Raw genomic sequence first — 18,760 nt, forward strand, 5'->3', positions numbered from 1 at the left:
TTTTAGAGATTTCATTTTATTTTATTTTTGTAAACAAGGTGACTTTTAATGGGCATGTGCAGGGGGTAGGCTGTGTGTGAATGGGTGTGCGCACACACACACACACACACACACACACACACACACACACACACACACACACACACACACACACACACACACACACACACACACACACACACACACACACACACACACACACACACACACACACACACACACACACACACAATAGTACCGGTAGTACTAGTAGTATTGTAATCCTACTTTTTACCTTTTCAAGTCCCAATGTGAGTTTTCAAATTCCACTTTTGAGTGAACCCTCAAAAGTTCCACATTTAAAACATTCAAAAGAGTGAATGAACATGAAGTCTTTTCAGTTTACCTGCGGAGGGGAAGACTTTGTGCAGTGAGTGCAACTGTAAGGTTTTTACCCAGTGTGTGTCCTCATGAGAACAGTAAGGTAACCATTGGCAACGAACCCCTTCCCACACAGCTGGCATGTGTGCAGCCTTTCACCAGTGTGGTTTCTGGTGGGCAGATGATATTTATTTCCCAGGCCAGCACGCTGCCTCACACATACAGTAGGTGCCGCTTGACACCGCAGTTATGGTTGCTGCTCTTAGAAATCACTCTATACCGGTATGTGCTTTTTACATGTCCGCATGTGCACTCTCCGATTGGAGCTTTGTGTGAACCCCTTGCCACATTTAGAACACTCATAAGGTTTTTTGTCTGAGTGAATGAACATGTGTCTTTTCAGTTTACTTGAACAGCGGAAGGCTTTGGGGCAGTGAGTACAACTGTAAGGTTTTTCCCCAGAGTGAATCCTCATGTGAACAGTAAGCTCGCTAGTGCCAACAAACCTCTTCCCACACAACTTGCACGTGTGCGGCCTTTCACCAGTGTGCCATCTTGTGTGCTTCCCGAGCTCTCCTTTTGTCAAAAACGCCTTCCCGCACTCTGTGCACAAGTAGTTCTTTTCCCCTTTGTGCATGCGCATGTGTCTTAACAGGTGCTGGATTGACGTCTTCCCGCAGATGTGACACGTATAACGTCGTTCACCTGTGTGCGTGTGCACGTGTTGCTGCAGAGTGCCCGAGCGGTGGAACCCACGCCCGCAGTGCGTGCATGTGAAGGGCCGCTCGCCTGTGTGCAAGCGCCGGTGCTCGATCAGTCCATTCCTTTGTGCGTAGCGCTTGTCACAATGGTCGCAGTGGAATGGCATTGTGTGGATTCCCATGTGACACTTCAGAAGATAAAAGTGGGTAAACTCAAGGCCACAGTAGCTGCACCTGTGGATTGGTCTCTTGTTGCTCTTCATGGCTGTGGTGTCAGAGTGAGGCAGATAGTCGTGTTTGGTGGTGTGCTCCTGTCTGATGTGTTGCAGAACGGCGTCTTCTTGGCTGTGAGAGGACGAGTGCTGAGGGCATGCGTGCAACCCTGGTTCTGTGTAGAGATCAACGCCTGTAAAGACATCGCGTGAAAAATAACTGATTTGACTTGCGGTAGGAATCAAGTGTTATACAGTAGTGTGTTCACACTGGAAGTTACAAAGTTACAGTTAACATTCGTTTTCAGTGGAAACCAACGCCATGAAGATACAAAGCCTGACTTTTTTAGCTGCTACAAACTCTATAAGCTACTACTAGTAAGACACCTCATGGTGACTTGCGACCTCAGGGTGACATGCGCGCCAATTCTTGACCATCTGGCCAACCACAGCGTTTCTCTGACGATTCTAGTTGTTGTCATTCTGCATTCCCACTAGTCCCTTTGAGTGGCAGTCGGACACGAAAACAGTCCCCACAACAATAATAGAATAGTAAATATTATTTACTATTCTGGCCCCCTGGTTTACAACTTCTAACGGCGCTGAGTCGGCTCAATCGACCTTTGCAACACTCGACAAGATGGGCAGAAAAATTTCCCTCTTGGGAGGAGTAGGTAACTATCTATCTATCTATCAAACCCGGGAGGTGTGAATTGGAAGTCTAGTGACTAGAGCCAAGCCACTGAGGCCGGTGTTGAGATGGGGCATTCGGTCTGTATAAGAATAGGACAACGCCCAACCCCTGTAAAAAGAAAGAAACCCTGCCAGAAGCCTCGCCCAGTAGGGGAGGGGAAGGCTCACGTACAGCCACCCCTACGCAAGGCTACGGGGCGAAGCTGTCACTCAAAGTGACAACTAGCAAATCGTCTTTTCCGTCTTGTCCCCGACTGGCCAGGGGGAGGCAGTATAGAGGATTACTGCATATTTTTAGTGAGGGTCCAACTCCATGGGACATGGCACATGCACAGAAAGGCCCTTTTGTCAACCCTATGGGCACTGATGACATGGAGGAGAGAACACAACCCCAGCGCCCACAGCGGGAATCGAACCCAGGACCTTCCAGCTGTGAGGCGACAGCGCTAACAACTGTGCCACAGTTACCTTCATGATGCTGACTGTGTCCAGCCTGAACGGGCAAGGATCTCACTGATGGAGTGAGATGCTGTTCCTAGAGAATGGAGACAAGTGGTTGAGGGAGATTTTAAACTCACTGAATTATCAGATCAAAGTAATACACAGGGATTCAAGCTCAAATAAACAAATTAACAAACAAATGCATTCTCATTATGGAAGATATTTGTTTAGGCCACTGCCAAGACTTAGGTCTAATCAATGAAAGCAATTTCTTCATTCTGAATAACTGATTATTACTGTATACAGACAAGGTAGGTTGACTCCTAGGAGGACATATTCTGCCAATTATCAAAGATTAGTCAGAATATGACACTTACCATGTCATCATTATTTGGATAATTTTTCACAGCAGGTCGGCGAGAAATGTATGATTTCAACCACTCCAGGCATTGGATGAGTGACAGATCACCTCTACTCCGCTTCTCCAGAACTTTGTTATGTGCTTTCACGAAACCATCGCGCATGGCCTTCCATCTGTCTTGACACCTTTTTGCACTTAATTCTAAAGTGCTGGAGATCTCATCCCAGCTGTTCTGGCGAACATCTTTGCATCTGTACAGTGGCGATGTAACATCATAGAGATGTGCATGTTTCCTGACCAACTCGCTGAGCCTATCTTCAAACCGTCTTCGGTTGCTTGAACCTGCAAATGATAAAGTTGAAGTGGAGTTGAAGTTAAATAAAGAGAAACAATGTAACCTAGAGGTAAGCATAGTCTGGAGAAAGAGTACATTGTTGTCAACAAGTATTGCATTGCAATGATTTATTTAAGGGATGAGTAGATCCTTCACAAAACAACATTATATTTCCAGTCTTCTTGTTGTTGCTGCTTTTTCATTTTACTTCTCCTTTTTTTGCCTTTCTGCCTTTTCGGTACACAGTATGTCTACAGTCATGTCATCAACATGGATCAGTCCCATTTCCCATATTCCCTCCTGAATTGCTACCATTGCCTTCTAAAGTTTGTGTTTGCGACCTGACGGTCACTTATCTCCCGATTTAGGTAGTCTTACTGGTAGTATTACTGTGAGGACAAGAAACAGGTAGAGACTGACATGCAGCAAAGGTCATTGCACGCGCTAACATGCATGCACGCACGCATGCACGCGCGCACACACACACACGCACACACACACACACGCGCGCACACACACACACACACACACACACACACACACACACACACACACACACACACACACACACACACACACACACACACACACACACACACACACACACACACACACACACACACACACACACACACACACACACCCTACCTGAACCACTCACAGAAGACGTTTGCCTTTTCTTCAAATCTGTGGATTCATTTATTTTCTTTTTTGTTTTACTGCAGTCCTCAGGAAGCCATTCTTCATCACTCTGCTTCCCCTCAGCACCCTCCTCTTCCTCAATAATGTGATCAGACTGTCTGTGTTTGTCCTCCTCAGTCCTGTGTGGTGACAGCTTCCTCCCAGACCTCTGTATGTTGGAGCAGTTCTGCTGTGGTTTGCTTTGAGGAGATGATGCTGTGGATGGAATGGTGCTCTGACTCTGAACCAAGGAGCCTGGTAGGATGGAACATTAAAGCATAATTCATAAATAAAATAATCCTCCTGTGTACATATCATTGCTGTGGCTTTTCTTCTGAACCTAAAAGATTAGAATTGCAAGCAGAATTTCACTGGCCTATACAATTACACATGCACGTTGGCAAGAATAGCCCCCCCATCAGAGCTAAAGCGAAGGAAGGGCGGGAGGGGTAAACACTCAGAGGGCCAGTTTCAATGTGAAATTAAGTATAATGAAGGCAGTGAATCGTGTCCAGTAGTTCTAGAGAACCAGGCTGGCCTGTTTCAGACCGGTTCCAATTTTCCTGGGGTCTGCTTTAGACCAGGTCCAATAATTAGCATGATTAATTAGTTTCCTACTTGGTACCGAATTGCGGTACCCTATCCTAAATGGAACCGACACCCGCCTTGCGGTGTGTGAAGGTGGATAAAAAAAGTGTGCATAAAAAAAGGACATTTACCCCCAACCCTTAAAATGTATATCCCAAAAATGTGCCCCGAATGGGCAATCTGAGTTTAAAAAACACAAAATATTTGTATTAGTTTGGACTCCCAGAAATACAAATCGGACCTATGAAAAAAAAAAAAAAAAAAAAAAAAAAATCATTGCTCTAGTTTACATTTAACTTTTTATCCTGTAACCCATTTGTTCACCCAGTGACACTTGTCTAATCATGTGATCCTGTGTGCTAAACTCCCTCTGCCTACCTGGGGAGGACAACTGACTAACATCATGCCTTCAATGCATGAGGAGTCCAATCCGCTTCTTATCACCTGACAGGGGGGAGTTGGACGTGACACGTGGAAGGAACAAATTATTCCAACCAGTTCATCTCCCCCCCATCAGCCGGCCTTGGTTGGCCAGGGGGAGGAATTACTGCATATTTTGTTGTGAGGGTACCAACCAAGGGGACACAGCACATGCACAGAAAGGAGCCTTTTGTCAACCCCACCCAGGGTATGGGCACTGATGATACGGAGGAGAGAACACACCCCCAAAACCCCCAGCGGGAATCGAACCCAGGGCCTTCTAGCTATGAGGCGACAGTGCCAACGACTGTGTGCCAAGTCTGTGCCACCGTGCACCACCCCCCCCCCCCCCCCCCCCCACACACACACACACACACACACACACACGATTACCTTCAAGATGCTGACTGCGTCCAGCCAGAATGGGCAAGGAGCTCACTGATGGAGAGAGATGCTGTTCCAAGAGAATGGAGACAAGTGGTTGAGGGAGATTTCAAACTCACTGAATTATCAGATCAAAGTAATACGCAGGGATTCAAGCTCATAAATAAACAAATTAACAAACAAATGCATTCTCATTTGTTTGGAGACCTAATGCCTGAAACGGTTTAATCGATGAAAGCAATTTCTTCATTCTGAATAACTGATTATTACTGTATACAGACAAGGTAGGTTGACTCCTAGGAGGACATATTCTGCCAATTATCCAAGATTAGTCAGAATATGACACTTACCATGTCATCATTATTAGGATCATTCGTCACAGCAGGTCGGTGAGAAATGTATGATTTCAACCACACCAGGCGTTGGATGATTGACAGATCATAACTACTCCGCTTCTCCAGAACTTTGTTATGGGCTCTCACGAAACCATCGCGCAGGACCTTCCATTTGTCTCGACACTCTTTTGCACTTAATTTTAAAGTGCTGCCGATCTTATCCCAGCTCTTCTGGCGAACGTCTTTTCTTTTGCGCAGTGACGATGTAACATCATACAGATGTACATAGTTCCTGACCAACTCGCAGAGCGTATCTTCAAAACGTACGCGTCTTGCGTCGTTTCTCTTACGGTAACCTGCAAATGATAAAATTGAAGTGAGTTAGAGTTTTGGCTTAGTGTGGCTTTCTCTACTTCACACTAAACATAGAATATCAAGGTAATTATCTAACTCATATGAGAAACAATGTAACGTCGGTTACATTATTAAGCATAGTCTGGAGAGTACCTCGTTGTCAAAAATCTAACAATCGTTTGGTTGGTTGGAAGCATGTTTTATGACATAAGTAGATCCTTCACAAAACTACATTAAAATATGTAAAAACTATGTACGTATAATATGTACAAAAAAGTTTGTAGTTATGTATACATGAATCCTGTTCACGTATCATTGCTGTGGCTTTTTTCTAAATCTAAAAAGAATAATTGGAATTGCAATCAGAATCTCACTGGCCCATACATTTACTGTACACATACAAGTAATCTAAAATATACTTTGCCTGAAACCTGTGAGTTGCAGACAGTGATTTGAAATATTTTTGGAACACAAATTTTGTCACAAAATTGGCACAAAATATTTTTATAATACTGTACATATTAATTTGGGTGACGTTGACATGAACAAGTTTGAGAACCAATGTCATAGAACATCAAAACTTCTTAGTAAACGGAACATACATTGTGCGTCATCTGCAGTAACAGGAGCAAGGTGGGAAGGTGATGATGCTTCTGGTTGGGTCATCGTTGCAGTTGGTTCAGGTTCAACTTGAGAAGGACCCAAGCAGACATAGAGACAATAAGATACAAGAAATAATAACCAGAAAATGTATCTATTTTCCTTATACTGTTATACTGAAATTCAACAATCAAATATCAAGGTTTATTTGTCACTACTCATGCAGGTATAAGCAGCTAAATGTGATTGTACCAAAACACACGCACACAGTATACTATCTACGATAATGGATCTAAAGGATTATGCCGTGAGCATGTCCAAATTTGCCTGGCATTGCCAGCCTCTATCACACACTTTGTTTTGGGAAGAGAGTCTGGGATTTCAGGAAGAGTTTTCATATCTGGGGTTTGCCCCAAACCACGTGCCCCAAGCCTACAGAAACCACATGCCCCAAGCATACAACCCTGATTGGCCAACCCTTGAAGCTGGTTGAGGAAATAGAATCTCAATGGATCGGTGCCAGACCGTACTACAACACCACTACCGCCAGGGGGTGTTTTTGTGTTCGGTCTGGTTTATTAACCAGGCAATGTCCAAATTGTACCAAACGCCATTTACTGAAATGTTTAAATAATGTATAATAATGTGTTTGATATGAAGGTGTTTGATATGATTAATCCTGGGCACTAAACTCCCTCTGCCAACCTGGGGAGAGCAATGGACTGACATCATGCTTTCTTCAATACATGAGGAGGCCAAGCCACTTCTTATCTCTTGACAGGGGGTAGTTTCACCCGGTTGGACGTAGTGTGTGGAAGGAACGCATTCTAGCGAAATACAACTACATTCTGCCAAGCCCACGCTGCCTGCGTTTCATTGGCTGAAAGTCTTGGATGCAGCAGCCCAATCCACTAGCCTCTTTGCATAGACATAGAAAGGTAGACACCTCCTTCGACTCTGATGCATGTGCATCGAGGGACTAAGGGAATCACGTGTGCATTGCTTCCACGTGCGTCACACATAGGGAAGTTGCTAGGCCAATCAGAGGTAGGTGGGGGCGGGTCTTTACGCAGCCTGTAAGAACCATAGAACAGCTGAGCCGCGCAACATCGGAACTGGCTCTGTTGAATTGAATTGTAGTCCTTGGATAAGTCCCGGAAAAGACGCGCTGTGATTGGCCAGTAGTCACTTTGACTGACAGCGTTCCCTTAGTTTTTCCAGGATGTCCGGACTACAACTGTTGCACGTCGCTCCAATGAACTGCAGAGGCGAACGAGGCATCTAGCTCTTTATATCTGTGCCTCTTTAAGTGGCAGTCGGTCACAAAAGCAGTCCCCACAACAATAATAGAATAGTAAATATTATTTACTATTCTGGCCCCCTGGTTTACAACTTATAATGGCTCAAGCGAGCTTCGCAAAACACTCTACACAGCGAATTGCTCACTTTAGCTCACTCGCCGGTGTCTCATGTGGCTAAAGGTCACTTGGAGAAGGCGCGCCTCCGCCATGGTCAAAAACTACATCTATCTGCAAAAAGAAAAACGCTTGGGTCTGTGGTCGGCAGGAAAAAAAAAAGTGGCATAAGCGGGATGCAAACCCGGGAGGTGTGGATTGGAAGTCTAGCGACTAGCGAGCCAAGGACACCGCCCAACCCCTGTACAAAGAAAGAAACCCCTCCAGAAGCCTCGCCCAGTAGGGGAGGGGAAGGCTCGCGTACATCCTCCCCTACGCGAGGCTACGGTGCGAGGCTGTCACTCAAAGTGACAACTGGCGGGAATCAAACCCAGGACCTTCTACCTGTAGCTGAGGCAACAGTGCTAACGACTGTGCCACAGTTACCTTCATGATGCTGACTGCGTCCAGCCTGAACGGGCAAGGAGCTCACTGATGGAGAGAGATGCTGTTCCTAGAGAATGGAGACAGGTGGTTTCAACCTCACAGAATTATCAGATCAAAGTAATACACAGGGAGTCACGCTAATAAATAAACAAACAAACACACTCATTATTTTTTAAAGACACGGCAGAGAATGCCATGCAGATTTCCCTGATATGTTTGGAAACCTAATGCCTGAAAACGGTTTAATCTATGAAAGCAATTTCTTCATTCTGAATAACTGGTTATTACTGTTTGCATTAGAAAAAAGTACAGTTTCATGACAGGACAAATCACTGGTACAAGGTCTACTAAAAGGAGATCCTAGAAAGCCAAGGCTTATGTCCACAGGAACCACACTTCATGTATCTCATATAACATTGAAAGACAGACGGATAGAACATAGTACTTTATCTAGGATAACATCAATTTCAAAAGCAGAAAAAGCATAACATCAAATATAACGGCAGAAAAAAGGGGGGTGGGAGCGTGGGGGCTTAGTCTATTTGCAAGTCACGGGTAGCAGCCACCTGAAGGAGACTTTTCATACCAATTTTGAAGGAGTCTAGGGATTTGCTCTCCTTTAAGGCTTGCGGAAGGGCGTTCGACTTGTTGATAGTATAGCAGGAGAACAAATTAGAGCCTTGTTTAGTGTTAAATCTACGTTGATGATGATTAGTGGAGCTGCCTCTGGTGTTGTGATCGTGAACATCCTTGACCTTTAGGAAGTAGTTTGTCAGGTACATGGGTATCTTGGAGGTGTAGTCGTGTATCTTGTACACCAGGGGCCAGTTGCACCACCAGAACGTAAGTTCTTCCCTAAGTTAGGGAGTAAAGTCCTTACTAGAGGCTTAGTAACTACTAGTTAGTTTGTAACTAAGTGAGTTACTAACAGGTGTTGCACCACGACTGCTTAAGGCATAACGTAACTAGTAATGCGTAGACTGTTCCTAAAGTAATGTATAGTCGCATAAAATGACGTCATAGCTCCCGAATCCAATGAAAACTAACTGTTTCTAGTAAAGTAAAGCTTGTATCGTCTTTTGTCAATAGACAGAGCTCTGTCTCTCCACTAGCATGTACACAAAGTCATATTGATACGCGTGTCATGGCGAGCGCATCCCTGCTCACGGATTGTATCACACATTATATTGGCCCCTCATACATTTTGACCCGTTGTGAAGTAAGCTCACAGATTGTATCACACATTATATTGGCCCCTCATACATTTTGACCCGTTGTGAAGTAACGCAGGGCTGTGCATATTTGGAGGGGAAGAGCACCGTTCACGTCGCTGTTGTGGTGTATGTCTGCTGCGGCTATATGCAGTGGTTGAAAAAGTACTAAAAATTAATTAAAAAAGTATCAATCCTGCAATATAGAAATACTCTATTAATAGCAGACACATTGTGAGCTTGTAGATCGGCTATTTTCACATGGCCGAAATGTATATAGGGCTTAATGTATGTTTTAAACAGATGGGTCGTTTCATTGTTGAATTAATTAAATAGACGCTATATAATGCTGTCTGCCACGTTAGTAGTGTAGTTGCTCTACTCCCATAGAGATAGGTTACTTAGTAAGGACTTAGTGCTGCCCAAAGGCTGGTGTAAATATTTAGTAGTACTTAGAGATAGGTTAGAGTGGTGCAACACCTGACATTTTAGTAATGCGTAAGTCTTGACTTAGAAGCCATTTACTTTACAACTAGGCTACGTTATAACTTAGTAACAGCTGGTGCAACCCCGCCCAGGCCCATTGCAAGATGCTGTACTCTGTCAGCTACTTTGAGCCACCCCACGCTTTCATGGTGATGAACGTAAGGTGGGCCCGAGGAGGAAGACCAAGCACGACCCTAATTAGTTTGTTCTGGGCAGTTTGGAGCTTTAACTTTAAGGCAGCTGAGCATCGCGATACCAAACAAGGATAGATAAAGACAAGGTAGGTTGACTCCTAGGAGGACATATTCTGCCAATTATCAAAGAACATGACACTTACAATGTCATCATTATTTGGATCATTATTCACAGCAGGTCGGTGAGAAATGTATGATTTCAACCACTCCAGGCGTTGGATGAGTGACAGATCACCACTACTCCGCTTCTTCAGAACTTTGTTATGGGCTCTCACGAAACCATCGCGTATGAACCTCCATTTCTCTCGACACTCTTTTGCACTTAATTCTAAAGTGCTGGAGATCTCATCCCAGCTGTTCTGGCGAACATCTTTGCATCTGTACAGTGGCGATGTAACATCATACAGATGTGCATGTTTCCTGACCAACTCGCAGAGTGTATCTTCAAAACGTCTTGGGTTGTTTCTCTTAGAACCTGCAAATAAAGTTGAAGTGGAGTTGAAGTTTTGGTTTGGTGTGGTTTGTGTGTGTGTGTGTGTGTGTGTGTGTGTGTACAGTATGTGTGTGTGTGTGTGTGTGTGTGTGTGTGTGTGTGTGTGTGTGTGTGTGTGTGTGTCTCAAATCTACCCCAGGCATATCTTTCAAAGGTTAGGTAGTAGGTACCCTACCTGAACCACTCACAGAAGACAAGATGTTTCGTCGCCTTTTCTTCAAACCTGTGAATTCATTTCTTCTCCTTTTTGTTTTACTGCAGTCTTCGTGAACCCATTCTTCATCGCTCTGCTTCCCCTCAGCACCCTCCTCTTCCTCAATAATGTGATCGTTCACTGGAAGCCATTCATCATCACTCTGAAGAATCACTTTACTGCAGTCCTCGGGAAGCCATTCTTCATCGCTCTGCTTCCCCTCAACACCCTCCTCTTCCTCAGACTGTCTGTCGTTGTCCTCCTCAGTCCTGTGTCTTTGAGGAGATGATGCTGTGGATAGAATGGTGCCCTGACTCTGAACCCAGGAACCTGGTAGGATGGAGCATTAAAGAGTTAAGTAAATCCTGTTTATGTATCATTGCTGTGGCTTTTCTTCTAAATCAAAACAGATTAGAATTGCAATCAGCATTTCACCTGGCCATACATTACACACGTTGAAGATATACTGTACTGTACTGTCTGCAACCGATGAGTTGCAGGCAGTGATTTGAAATAGTTTTGAAACACAAATCTTGTATGGGGGTCCCTGGTAGGCTGGCACAAAATCTTTTTTTCAGATAATGTACGTATTCATTTGGGGTCCTCGACATGAAAACGTTTGAGAACCACTGTTATAAAACATAAAAACCTCTTAGTAAACGAAACATACATTCTACATCATCTGCTGGAGGAATGTGGTAATGTGATGATGGTTCTGGTTGGGTCATCGTTGCAGTTGGTTCAGGTTCAACTTGAGTAGAAGGACCAAGCAGACATAGGAGACAAAAAGATACAATAACTAATAACCAGAAAACTGTTTCTATTTTCCTTATACTGTAATAGTCACTACTCATGCAGGTATAAGCAGCTAAATTTGATTGTACCAAAACGCACGCACACAGTATACTATCTATAAAGGATAATGCCGTGAATTTAACGTCTTGAGAAAATCATTGAATAACTGACCATGTCTAAATTGCACCAAACACCATATTGTGAGATAGAGATGTTTTAATAATGTATATTATAGTGTTTGATTTAATCGAGCATTAAAAAAGGAGTTCAGCATTATGCAGTATATATATATACAGTACACTGTACAATATTACAACATACATTCTTTGTTATTTCCCTGCTGAGTGTGGTGATGTAACAGAGTCTTTAATTGGGCAGATTCAAACGCCAGTTGTCCACATTCTTCCAGAAGAGAGGGGGCAGCAGTGAGCAACTCTGCTGTCTGAAAATGAACAAGGGGAATTGACTGATTGAACATTTTATTAGACAGAAATGCAGCACAAGTACAGTCAAAACATCCAAGTGGTCTTTTTTCTGTTGGGGTCAATTCATCAACATATAAAGTAGCATCAAAACATTCAATATCATCACAAGTATAAAACACTAAAAAGGGTGGGGGTGGGGTAAAGGGGGTAATCACTTCTCAACTGCCTAAGTGAGAATTAATAACTATATTATAACTATAACTAATAATATTAATAAGTCAGGTCTACAGTATATTATTCAAGGTACCTGTTTGATGTCTGGTAAAGGCAGCAGTTTATCCACTCTGGAGATGAACTCCCACACCAGTGTCTGTAAGTCTGCTTCTGGGAACTCTTCCTGCATGCAAGTGTGTAAAAAAAAAAAGAAAAAAAAAAAGAACATTTTAAAATACTACACAAAACTCCACTGTCTCATTGTGACATAAATGCATCTTGTCAAACAGAATCCCTAAAATTGTTACAAAAATATAAACGTTGAACCTGGAATCCACAATTTGGGCTTGTCATTATATTGTCAAAAACATTCAAAAACAGCCAAGATTTTAAAAGTTTAAAATATTTCTAATCTACAAGTCCTTGTAGAACAGCTATTTTCACTACTTGTCATACCGGTAAGTGTGCTGACATGTCTGAAAACCAAGTATGTGTGCTGTGTGGATGTGGGGGATCTCAGTTTGTCACATACTGTAGAAGGAGGGTATGTCTGTCTAAATTGTAAATTGTACATTGTAAGGCCTCCAAGAAGAAAAGAGAGTAACACTAGCCCCGTATACATGTCCACTTCTAATCGTATTAAAAGCAAGATTTTAGATAAACCCGATCTAATTCTCCATGTATACACCTAAATAAACCCGATCAAAACCAACACGATTTAAATTCTGATCGGATGCAGAGGGGTGGTCTAGACCTTTTTACGACCCGATCAAAAGGAAAACCCTTCCATGTATACACCTAACCCGATTAGAATCTGATCATGTTCTCTCAGCGCACGCTTCCTGGCCATTTATTGTGGCACTTTGTGTTTCACCACATTAGTCTATTTAGTTTATAAACGCATTTTTTAATCAATCTATAAATGTGCAGAATGTCTGTGTAGCCTACGTGAACGCGCATGTTTGCGTGCGCTCATGCGAATCCCAAGACTCCTGTCTCGATTGAGAACCGTACGACAGATCGATCAACTAGGCTATAAAACTCAGGAAGCATAATTGCTGAGGAGCGTGACAGAGGGGAGAGACAACGCTGCGCACACACACACACACACACACACACACACACACACATACACACACACACACACACACACAGACGACGCAAAAAATCACGAGAGGAAAAAAAGAGAGAGAGAGAAAGAGAAAGAGAGAGAAAGATTCTAGCGCGACTGGACGTTACCCTGTCCTCGTTCATCTATCCTCCTGTGGAGTCCTGTGCGTCTTTGACCATGTCAGATTGACCTGGTCACTAACTGTCTTCTTGCGATCATAAATAGCCTAAGAAACCACCAGCAAAATATCCTATATCCTTCATCAGATAAATAATATTTAAAGGGGACTGGGGTAAGGATATGAGAGTCCATTTTAAAAGTATTTAATTTAACTATACAGACTTTTTGTTATTATCGTGAATGCACTTGTCCATGAAGCCTATATGTTCTATGGGCCGTCGGCGCAAACATGGATTGTGACGTGATGATTATAATGATAACATAGGCCTAATACATGTAGCCTATACAGAACAACGCACATCCCCAATAATCTAATTAAAAGAGCATTGCAGCTTTTTTTCCCACTTTGGTGGGGCTGTGCATTTGCATTAGGCTCCATTATTATTACTATTATTATTAATGGATATAGGGAAATGCGATCTATTTAATCATTTGCGTAACAACACGATTTAAAAGTGGGCACATGTAAACACCAGATCGGATTGATCTCACCCCATGTAAACACTTGATCCAATGCCTTCAATCGGGTTTATTTAGATCAGATTGGAATGAGGCTGTCATGTAAACGGGGCTATTGAGCTCCTAAAGTCCATCTCACCGTTGCTCTCAGTCCGACCAGAAGATGAACCTTCTCTGTGTCACTCAGCAGGTGGGGAACCACCTCTGTCACCAACTGCACCAGCTCCTCCACCTTCCCATAATGCACCACGTTAGAATGCTGAACCACCTGCCAGGCAAACGCTGACATCAGACGCAAGGTTGGAACCATCAGAGACAAGGTGGAGCAGGTCAGTTGGCCTCCTGGAAGTGGGGATGAAGGAAAGGTTGGCAGGGACAACATACATAGCTGCAAATTGCAACACTAGATTTCTTTGATTTAAATTTTTTTTTCTTTTTTTAGATATGATGAATCTAGGAATTTATGTTGCTATCCTGATTGTCCCTCTTTGGGTGGGACAGTCACAGATTTCCATGACTTTTCAGGCATCCCACATTGGGACCACACTGGACACAGCACTGCTCTAGCAGCATGTGAATAAATTATAGGTTAGGCTATGCTTTTATTGAATAATAATGCGGTCATGACACATTTATTTTGTTGAGAGACAATGTTCAGAAAGGAACCTCTGCAGCATCGTTGATCTATTCTAAACAAAAAGTAAATGGTATGTCTTTAAGCCTGTTAAACATGAGAAATATCAATATGCAGTATTAGGCCTATAGTCTATGACATTAAGGCATTTAATCCCACATTGTCCCACACAAGCGCTACTTCTGTCCCTCAAATGAACAGTTTTGATCTGGTCACCATGAACTGTAGACTGATTTTAGAGGAAGGCCACATTGATGGCAGCAATGAACTTCAACAAGCACATTATGTAAGGGACACACATATTGACAGGTGCATTGCGGTTGATCACACGGTCACACCTGTCAATTTGTGGGCCCCATATTATGTATAGTGTTCAATGAAGGACGTTTTTAGGTATCTTTCGTGATGCAATCTGTATGCGTGTACAGTAAAGTGCAGTGAATGTAGTCCTGAAATGGACATCCACTCAGTCAGCATAAATAAGTTATATTTACTGTATTAAAGAGTGGATGTCCATTTTTGTCATATTATATAACAAGACTAACTAGTAAGACACCTGAGGGTGACTTGCGACCTCAGGGTGACATGCTGGCCATCTGGCCAACCACAGCGTTTCTCTGATGATTCTAGTTGTTGTCATTCCGGGGGAATTTGTTCATGTTTTTAAGAGGGTATCAACCCTAGGAGGCACGGGGAGAACATGCAAACTCCACACAGAAAGGCCCTATCGCCAACCCCACCTAGGGTGTGGGCGCTGATGATATATGTCCTTAATATTGATGAGATAATATCCTTAATAATGTCCTTAATATTGACAATATAGGAATCTCCATATATGGGCATAAAACGTACGTAAGTAATGCCAAGCAGGGCCTTGGTGAGTTAAGGCCTTGGTTTGATGTCTGTGGATCTCCATATATGGGCATAAGGGGTACCCCAACATTCTCATTTTCGGCCTGGAATTTATGACATCAGAAATCTCCATGTATGGGCATAAAAGGTTGTTTCTTTTTCTGGGAATGACCATACTGTATATGGACTTTTTTATTTTATTTTATCCTTTATTAATAATAATAATATGTATCCATATACATAAAATAAATGCTATGCCCATACATGGAGATGGGCATTAAAAAAACGTACATTCATTAATAATGCCAAGCAGGGCCTTGGTGAGTTAGGGCCTTGGTTTGATGCCTGTGGATCTCCATATATGGGCCATATGTGTTGTGGTACAGATTAGAATGACTCATATATGGGCATAAAAAGTATGTCATGTGACATCACTTCCTGTAGACAGTCAGACAGACAGCCATTGACTCCGGCCTAACAATGGCTACTGTCTATGACGGTAGTCCCATATGACATGATGGACTGGACTACTGTATCTCCATATAGTGTTCTCCACATCTCCATGTTTAGGCCAAACAGGTTCGCTCCATTTCTCCATGTATAGGTCCAAATGCCCAACGTTGAGCTTGACAACGAAACATTCTGATCGGAGGAGGATACAGCACATTGTACCTCATCCACCCTTTCTTCTCTCTCCGTATTTGGTATCTTTATCCTCCTCCTCCTTTTTTTCTTTTTTATTCTTCTCTTTTTTTTAGTCTTGTGTATCCTTCTCTCTTTTTTTGTCTTTCTTAGTCTTGTGTAGCCATCCCGTACAGGAAGTGATGTCACGACTCACTGACATCACTTCCTGTACAGAATACGTACGTACACTCAAGCGACAAGATTTTTCAGGGTAAATGCGACCTTCGGTCGCAATAAACCCCAAACAATCCAGGAGCAAAAACACCAGTTATAAGTTCCCAGAGCGGGGTCCACCCTATGTTCCCCAGGTTCTATGTTCCCCACTTCCCCCTCAAAAGGGTTCTATGTTCCCCAGGTTCTATGTTCCCCACCCACCCTCTCCCAAAAAGGTTTTGATTGATTGATTGAAGAATTTATTAGAAGTTTGCAATAGAAAAAAGTACAGTTTCATGACAGTACAAATCACTGGTACAAGGTCTACTAAAAGGAGATCCTAGAAAGCCGAGGCTTATTTCCACAGGAACCACACTTTAAGTATCTCATATAACATTGAAAGACAGACGGATAGAACATAGTACTTTATCTAGGATATCAGTTTCAAAAGCATAACATCAAATACAAAGGCAGAAAAAAGAAAAGGGGGTGGGAGCATGGGGGCTTAGTCTATTTACAAGTCACGGGTAGCAGCTGTCTGAAGGTGACTTTTCATACCAATTTTGAAGGAGGCTATGGATTGGGCGTTCCACATGTTGATGGTATAGCAGGAGAACGATTTAGAGCCTTGTTTAGTGTTAAATCTACGTTGATGATGATTAGTGGAGCTGCCTCTGGTGTTGTGATCGTGAACATCCTTGACCTTTAAGAAGTAGTTTGTCAGGTACATGGGTATCTTGGAGGTGTAGTGTATCTTGTACACCAGGCCCATTGCAAGATGCTGTACTCTGTCAGCTACTTTGAGCCACCCCACGCTTTCGTGGTGATGATCGGTAAGGTGGGTCTGAGGAGGGAGACCAAGCACAGCCCTAATTAGTTTGTTTTGGGCGGTTTGGAGCTTTAACTTTAAGGCAGCTGGGGCGTCGCGATACCAGACAAGGACTCCGTAATCAATGAGGGGCCCAATAAGAGCACCTCCTAGTGTCTTTCGGGATTTAATATTGATCAGCGGGGCAACCCTTTGCAAGAAACACATTTGTTGGTTGACTTTATTGATTACCTTGGTAGTCATTTTTTCACTGGATAGGTTAGCCTCCAGGATGCAACCCAGGTAGCAGATGTGTTTTTTTCTTTCTATCACAGTGTCACCTACTTTAATTGTGAAGTTCTTAACTAGGCTAAGTTTCTGACTAGATCCAAAGAGGATACATTCAGTTTTACCTAGGTGAATTGAGTCTGTTGTCATTGCCGTGTTCCCCACCCAACTCAAATGCAGGAAATGGTGGGACAGCTGGGCACTTATAACATGTGGGCAATCTTAATTTAGGTGCCCACTTGTCCAGGTGCCCAGATGTCTCCACCCCATGTGCCACCTCTTCCAGGTGCCCACTTGTCTAAATGCCCACATGTCCCTAGTACCCAGATGTCCAGGCAGGTGCCCACTCGTCTTGATCCAGTCACAACAAAAATATGCTGCCCAGATGTCCCTAATGCCCCGGCCGTCCCACTAGTATTCATATTCTCTCCTCATTATGTTCTGTTGTGTGTATTTAGAGTTGTTTTATTAATAATTTGAAATGAATGTTTCTTACATTTTTGGATGAGAGGGGAACATAGAACCTTTTTGTGGGGGTATGGGAACATAGAACCTGGGGAACATAGGTACGGTCCCCCTAGCCTAGAGCAATACATTATCTGTCTCATCATGAATAGACCTATCCGTTTATTTGTTGCATTTTCTTACCAGCAGCATCGTTAGACCTTTGTTGATCCATATTCCTCGACTCCTTCAAATGACACTTTTCAGTAGAACTTGATGATGGTAACAGCAGCTAGTTAGCCATGCTGCTAATGTCCCGATAGTTGTCCCGGTGACCAGTATAACTCCATGGTCAACACACATGTTTTATCAACATGCTGTTTATGTCTGGAAACATGTTGATTGTCTTCGATAAAAAGGTTAATATTACATTTGACACATGGAGTGATATACGGAGCTTGTTTGTTTACAACTACACTGGAAGGCTGCAACACTTCCGGGTCTTATTTCTTCAAAGTAAAGGTCCATCCAGTTGTTGGTGCTTGCCGCTTAAAGGAGTAGTTCACCCATAGAGTTAGAGTTCACGATGGAGACTTGAGTTCAATAATATATTTTTGTATGTATCGCATTCCTAAGACACAAAAATGATTATAGTAAAAATGTACCCCCATTGATTCTGAATGGGGACCCAAATGCATGGCCCTGGATGGGGACCCAAATACAAGGCCCTGGCCTGGATGGGGACCCAAATGCATTTGGGTCAGAATCAATGGGGGTACATTTACTTGACCCTTGACCCTAAATTTACCCCCCATTGATTCTGACCCTCCAG

At 43.1% G+C, this 18,760-nt stretch overlaps 1 protein-coding gene across 2 annotated transcripts; it reads right to left on the reverse strand.

Annotated features, from left to right (window-relative positions):
- Positions 1-221: 221 nt before the first annotated feature.
- On the reverse strand, positions 222-18,391 carry LOC308309175 (uncharacterized protein). 2 transcript variants are annotated; one of them, XM_080754658.1, is made up of 15 exons: positions 18,133-18,391; positions 14,205-14,407; positions 12,410-12,499; positions 11,999-12,119; positions 11,553-11,633; positions 10,865-11,212; positions 10,340-10,671; positions 8,306-8,372; positions 6,467-6,553; positions 5,526-5,866; positions 5,185-5,245; positions 3,751-4,038; positions 2,785-3,110; positions 2,435-2,501; positions 222-1,467 (listed from the first exon to the last, which is right to left on the reverse strand). In XM_080754658.1, exons 1-15 carry the CDS (start codon positions 18,161-18,163, stop codon positions 635-637), a joined length of 3,276 nt encoding a protein of 1,091 aa, XP_080610784.1. In that variant the 5' UTR covers positions 18,164-18,391; the 3' UTR covers positions 222-634. The 2 variants fall into 2 exon arrangements, with proteins under 2 accessions (XP_080610784.1, XP_080610785.1); XM_080754659.1 differs by lacking the exons at positions 222-1,467; positions 2,435-2,501 and having other exon boundaries at positions 2,851-3,110; positions 3,764-4,038.
- Between the last annotated feature and the right edge of the window lie 369 nt (positions 18,392-18,760).

Source organism: Nannobrachium achirus, assembly GCF_963921795.1.
Source record: "Nannobrachium achirus genome assembly, chromosome: 23".
Classification (NCBI taxonomy): Eukaryota; Metazoa; Chordata; class Actinopteri; order Myctophiformes; family Myctophidae; genus Nannobrachium; species Nannobrachium achirus.

What these genes read in the sequence shown, in the direction of transcription:
- LOC308309175 (XM_080754658.1), bottom strand. Translation starts at nt 18,163, where the DNA reads ATGGATCAACAAAGGTCTAACGATGCTGCTG. An exon ending in TACTGCAGATGACGCACAAT is followed by an intron (nt 5,867 to 6,466) that starts GTATGTTCCGTT and finishes TATCATTTGCAG; the next exon opens with GTTACCGTAAGAGAAACGAC. An exon ending in ATCCAAATAATGATGACATG is followed by an intron (nt 2,502 to 2,784) that starts GTAAGTGTCATA and finishes TCCATTCTCTAG; the next exon opens with GAACAGCATCTCACTCCATC.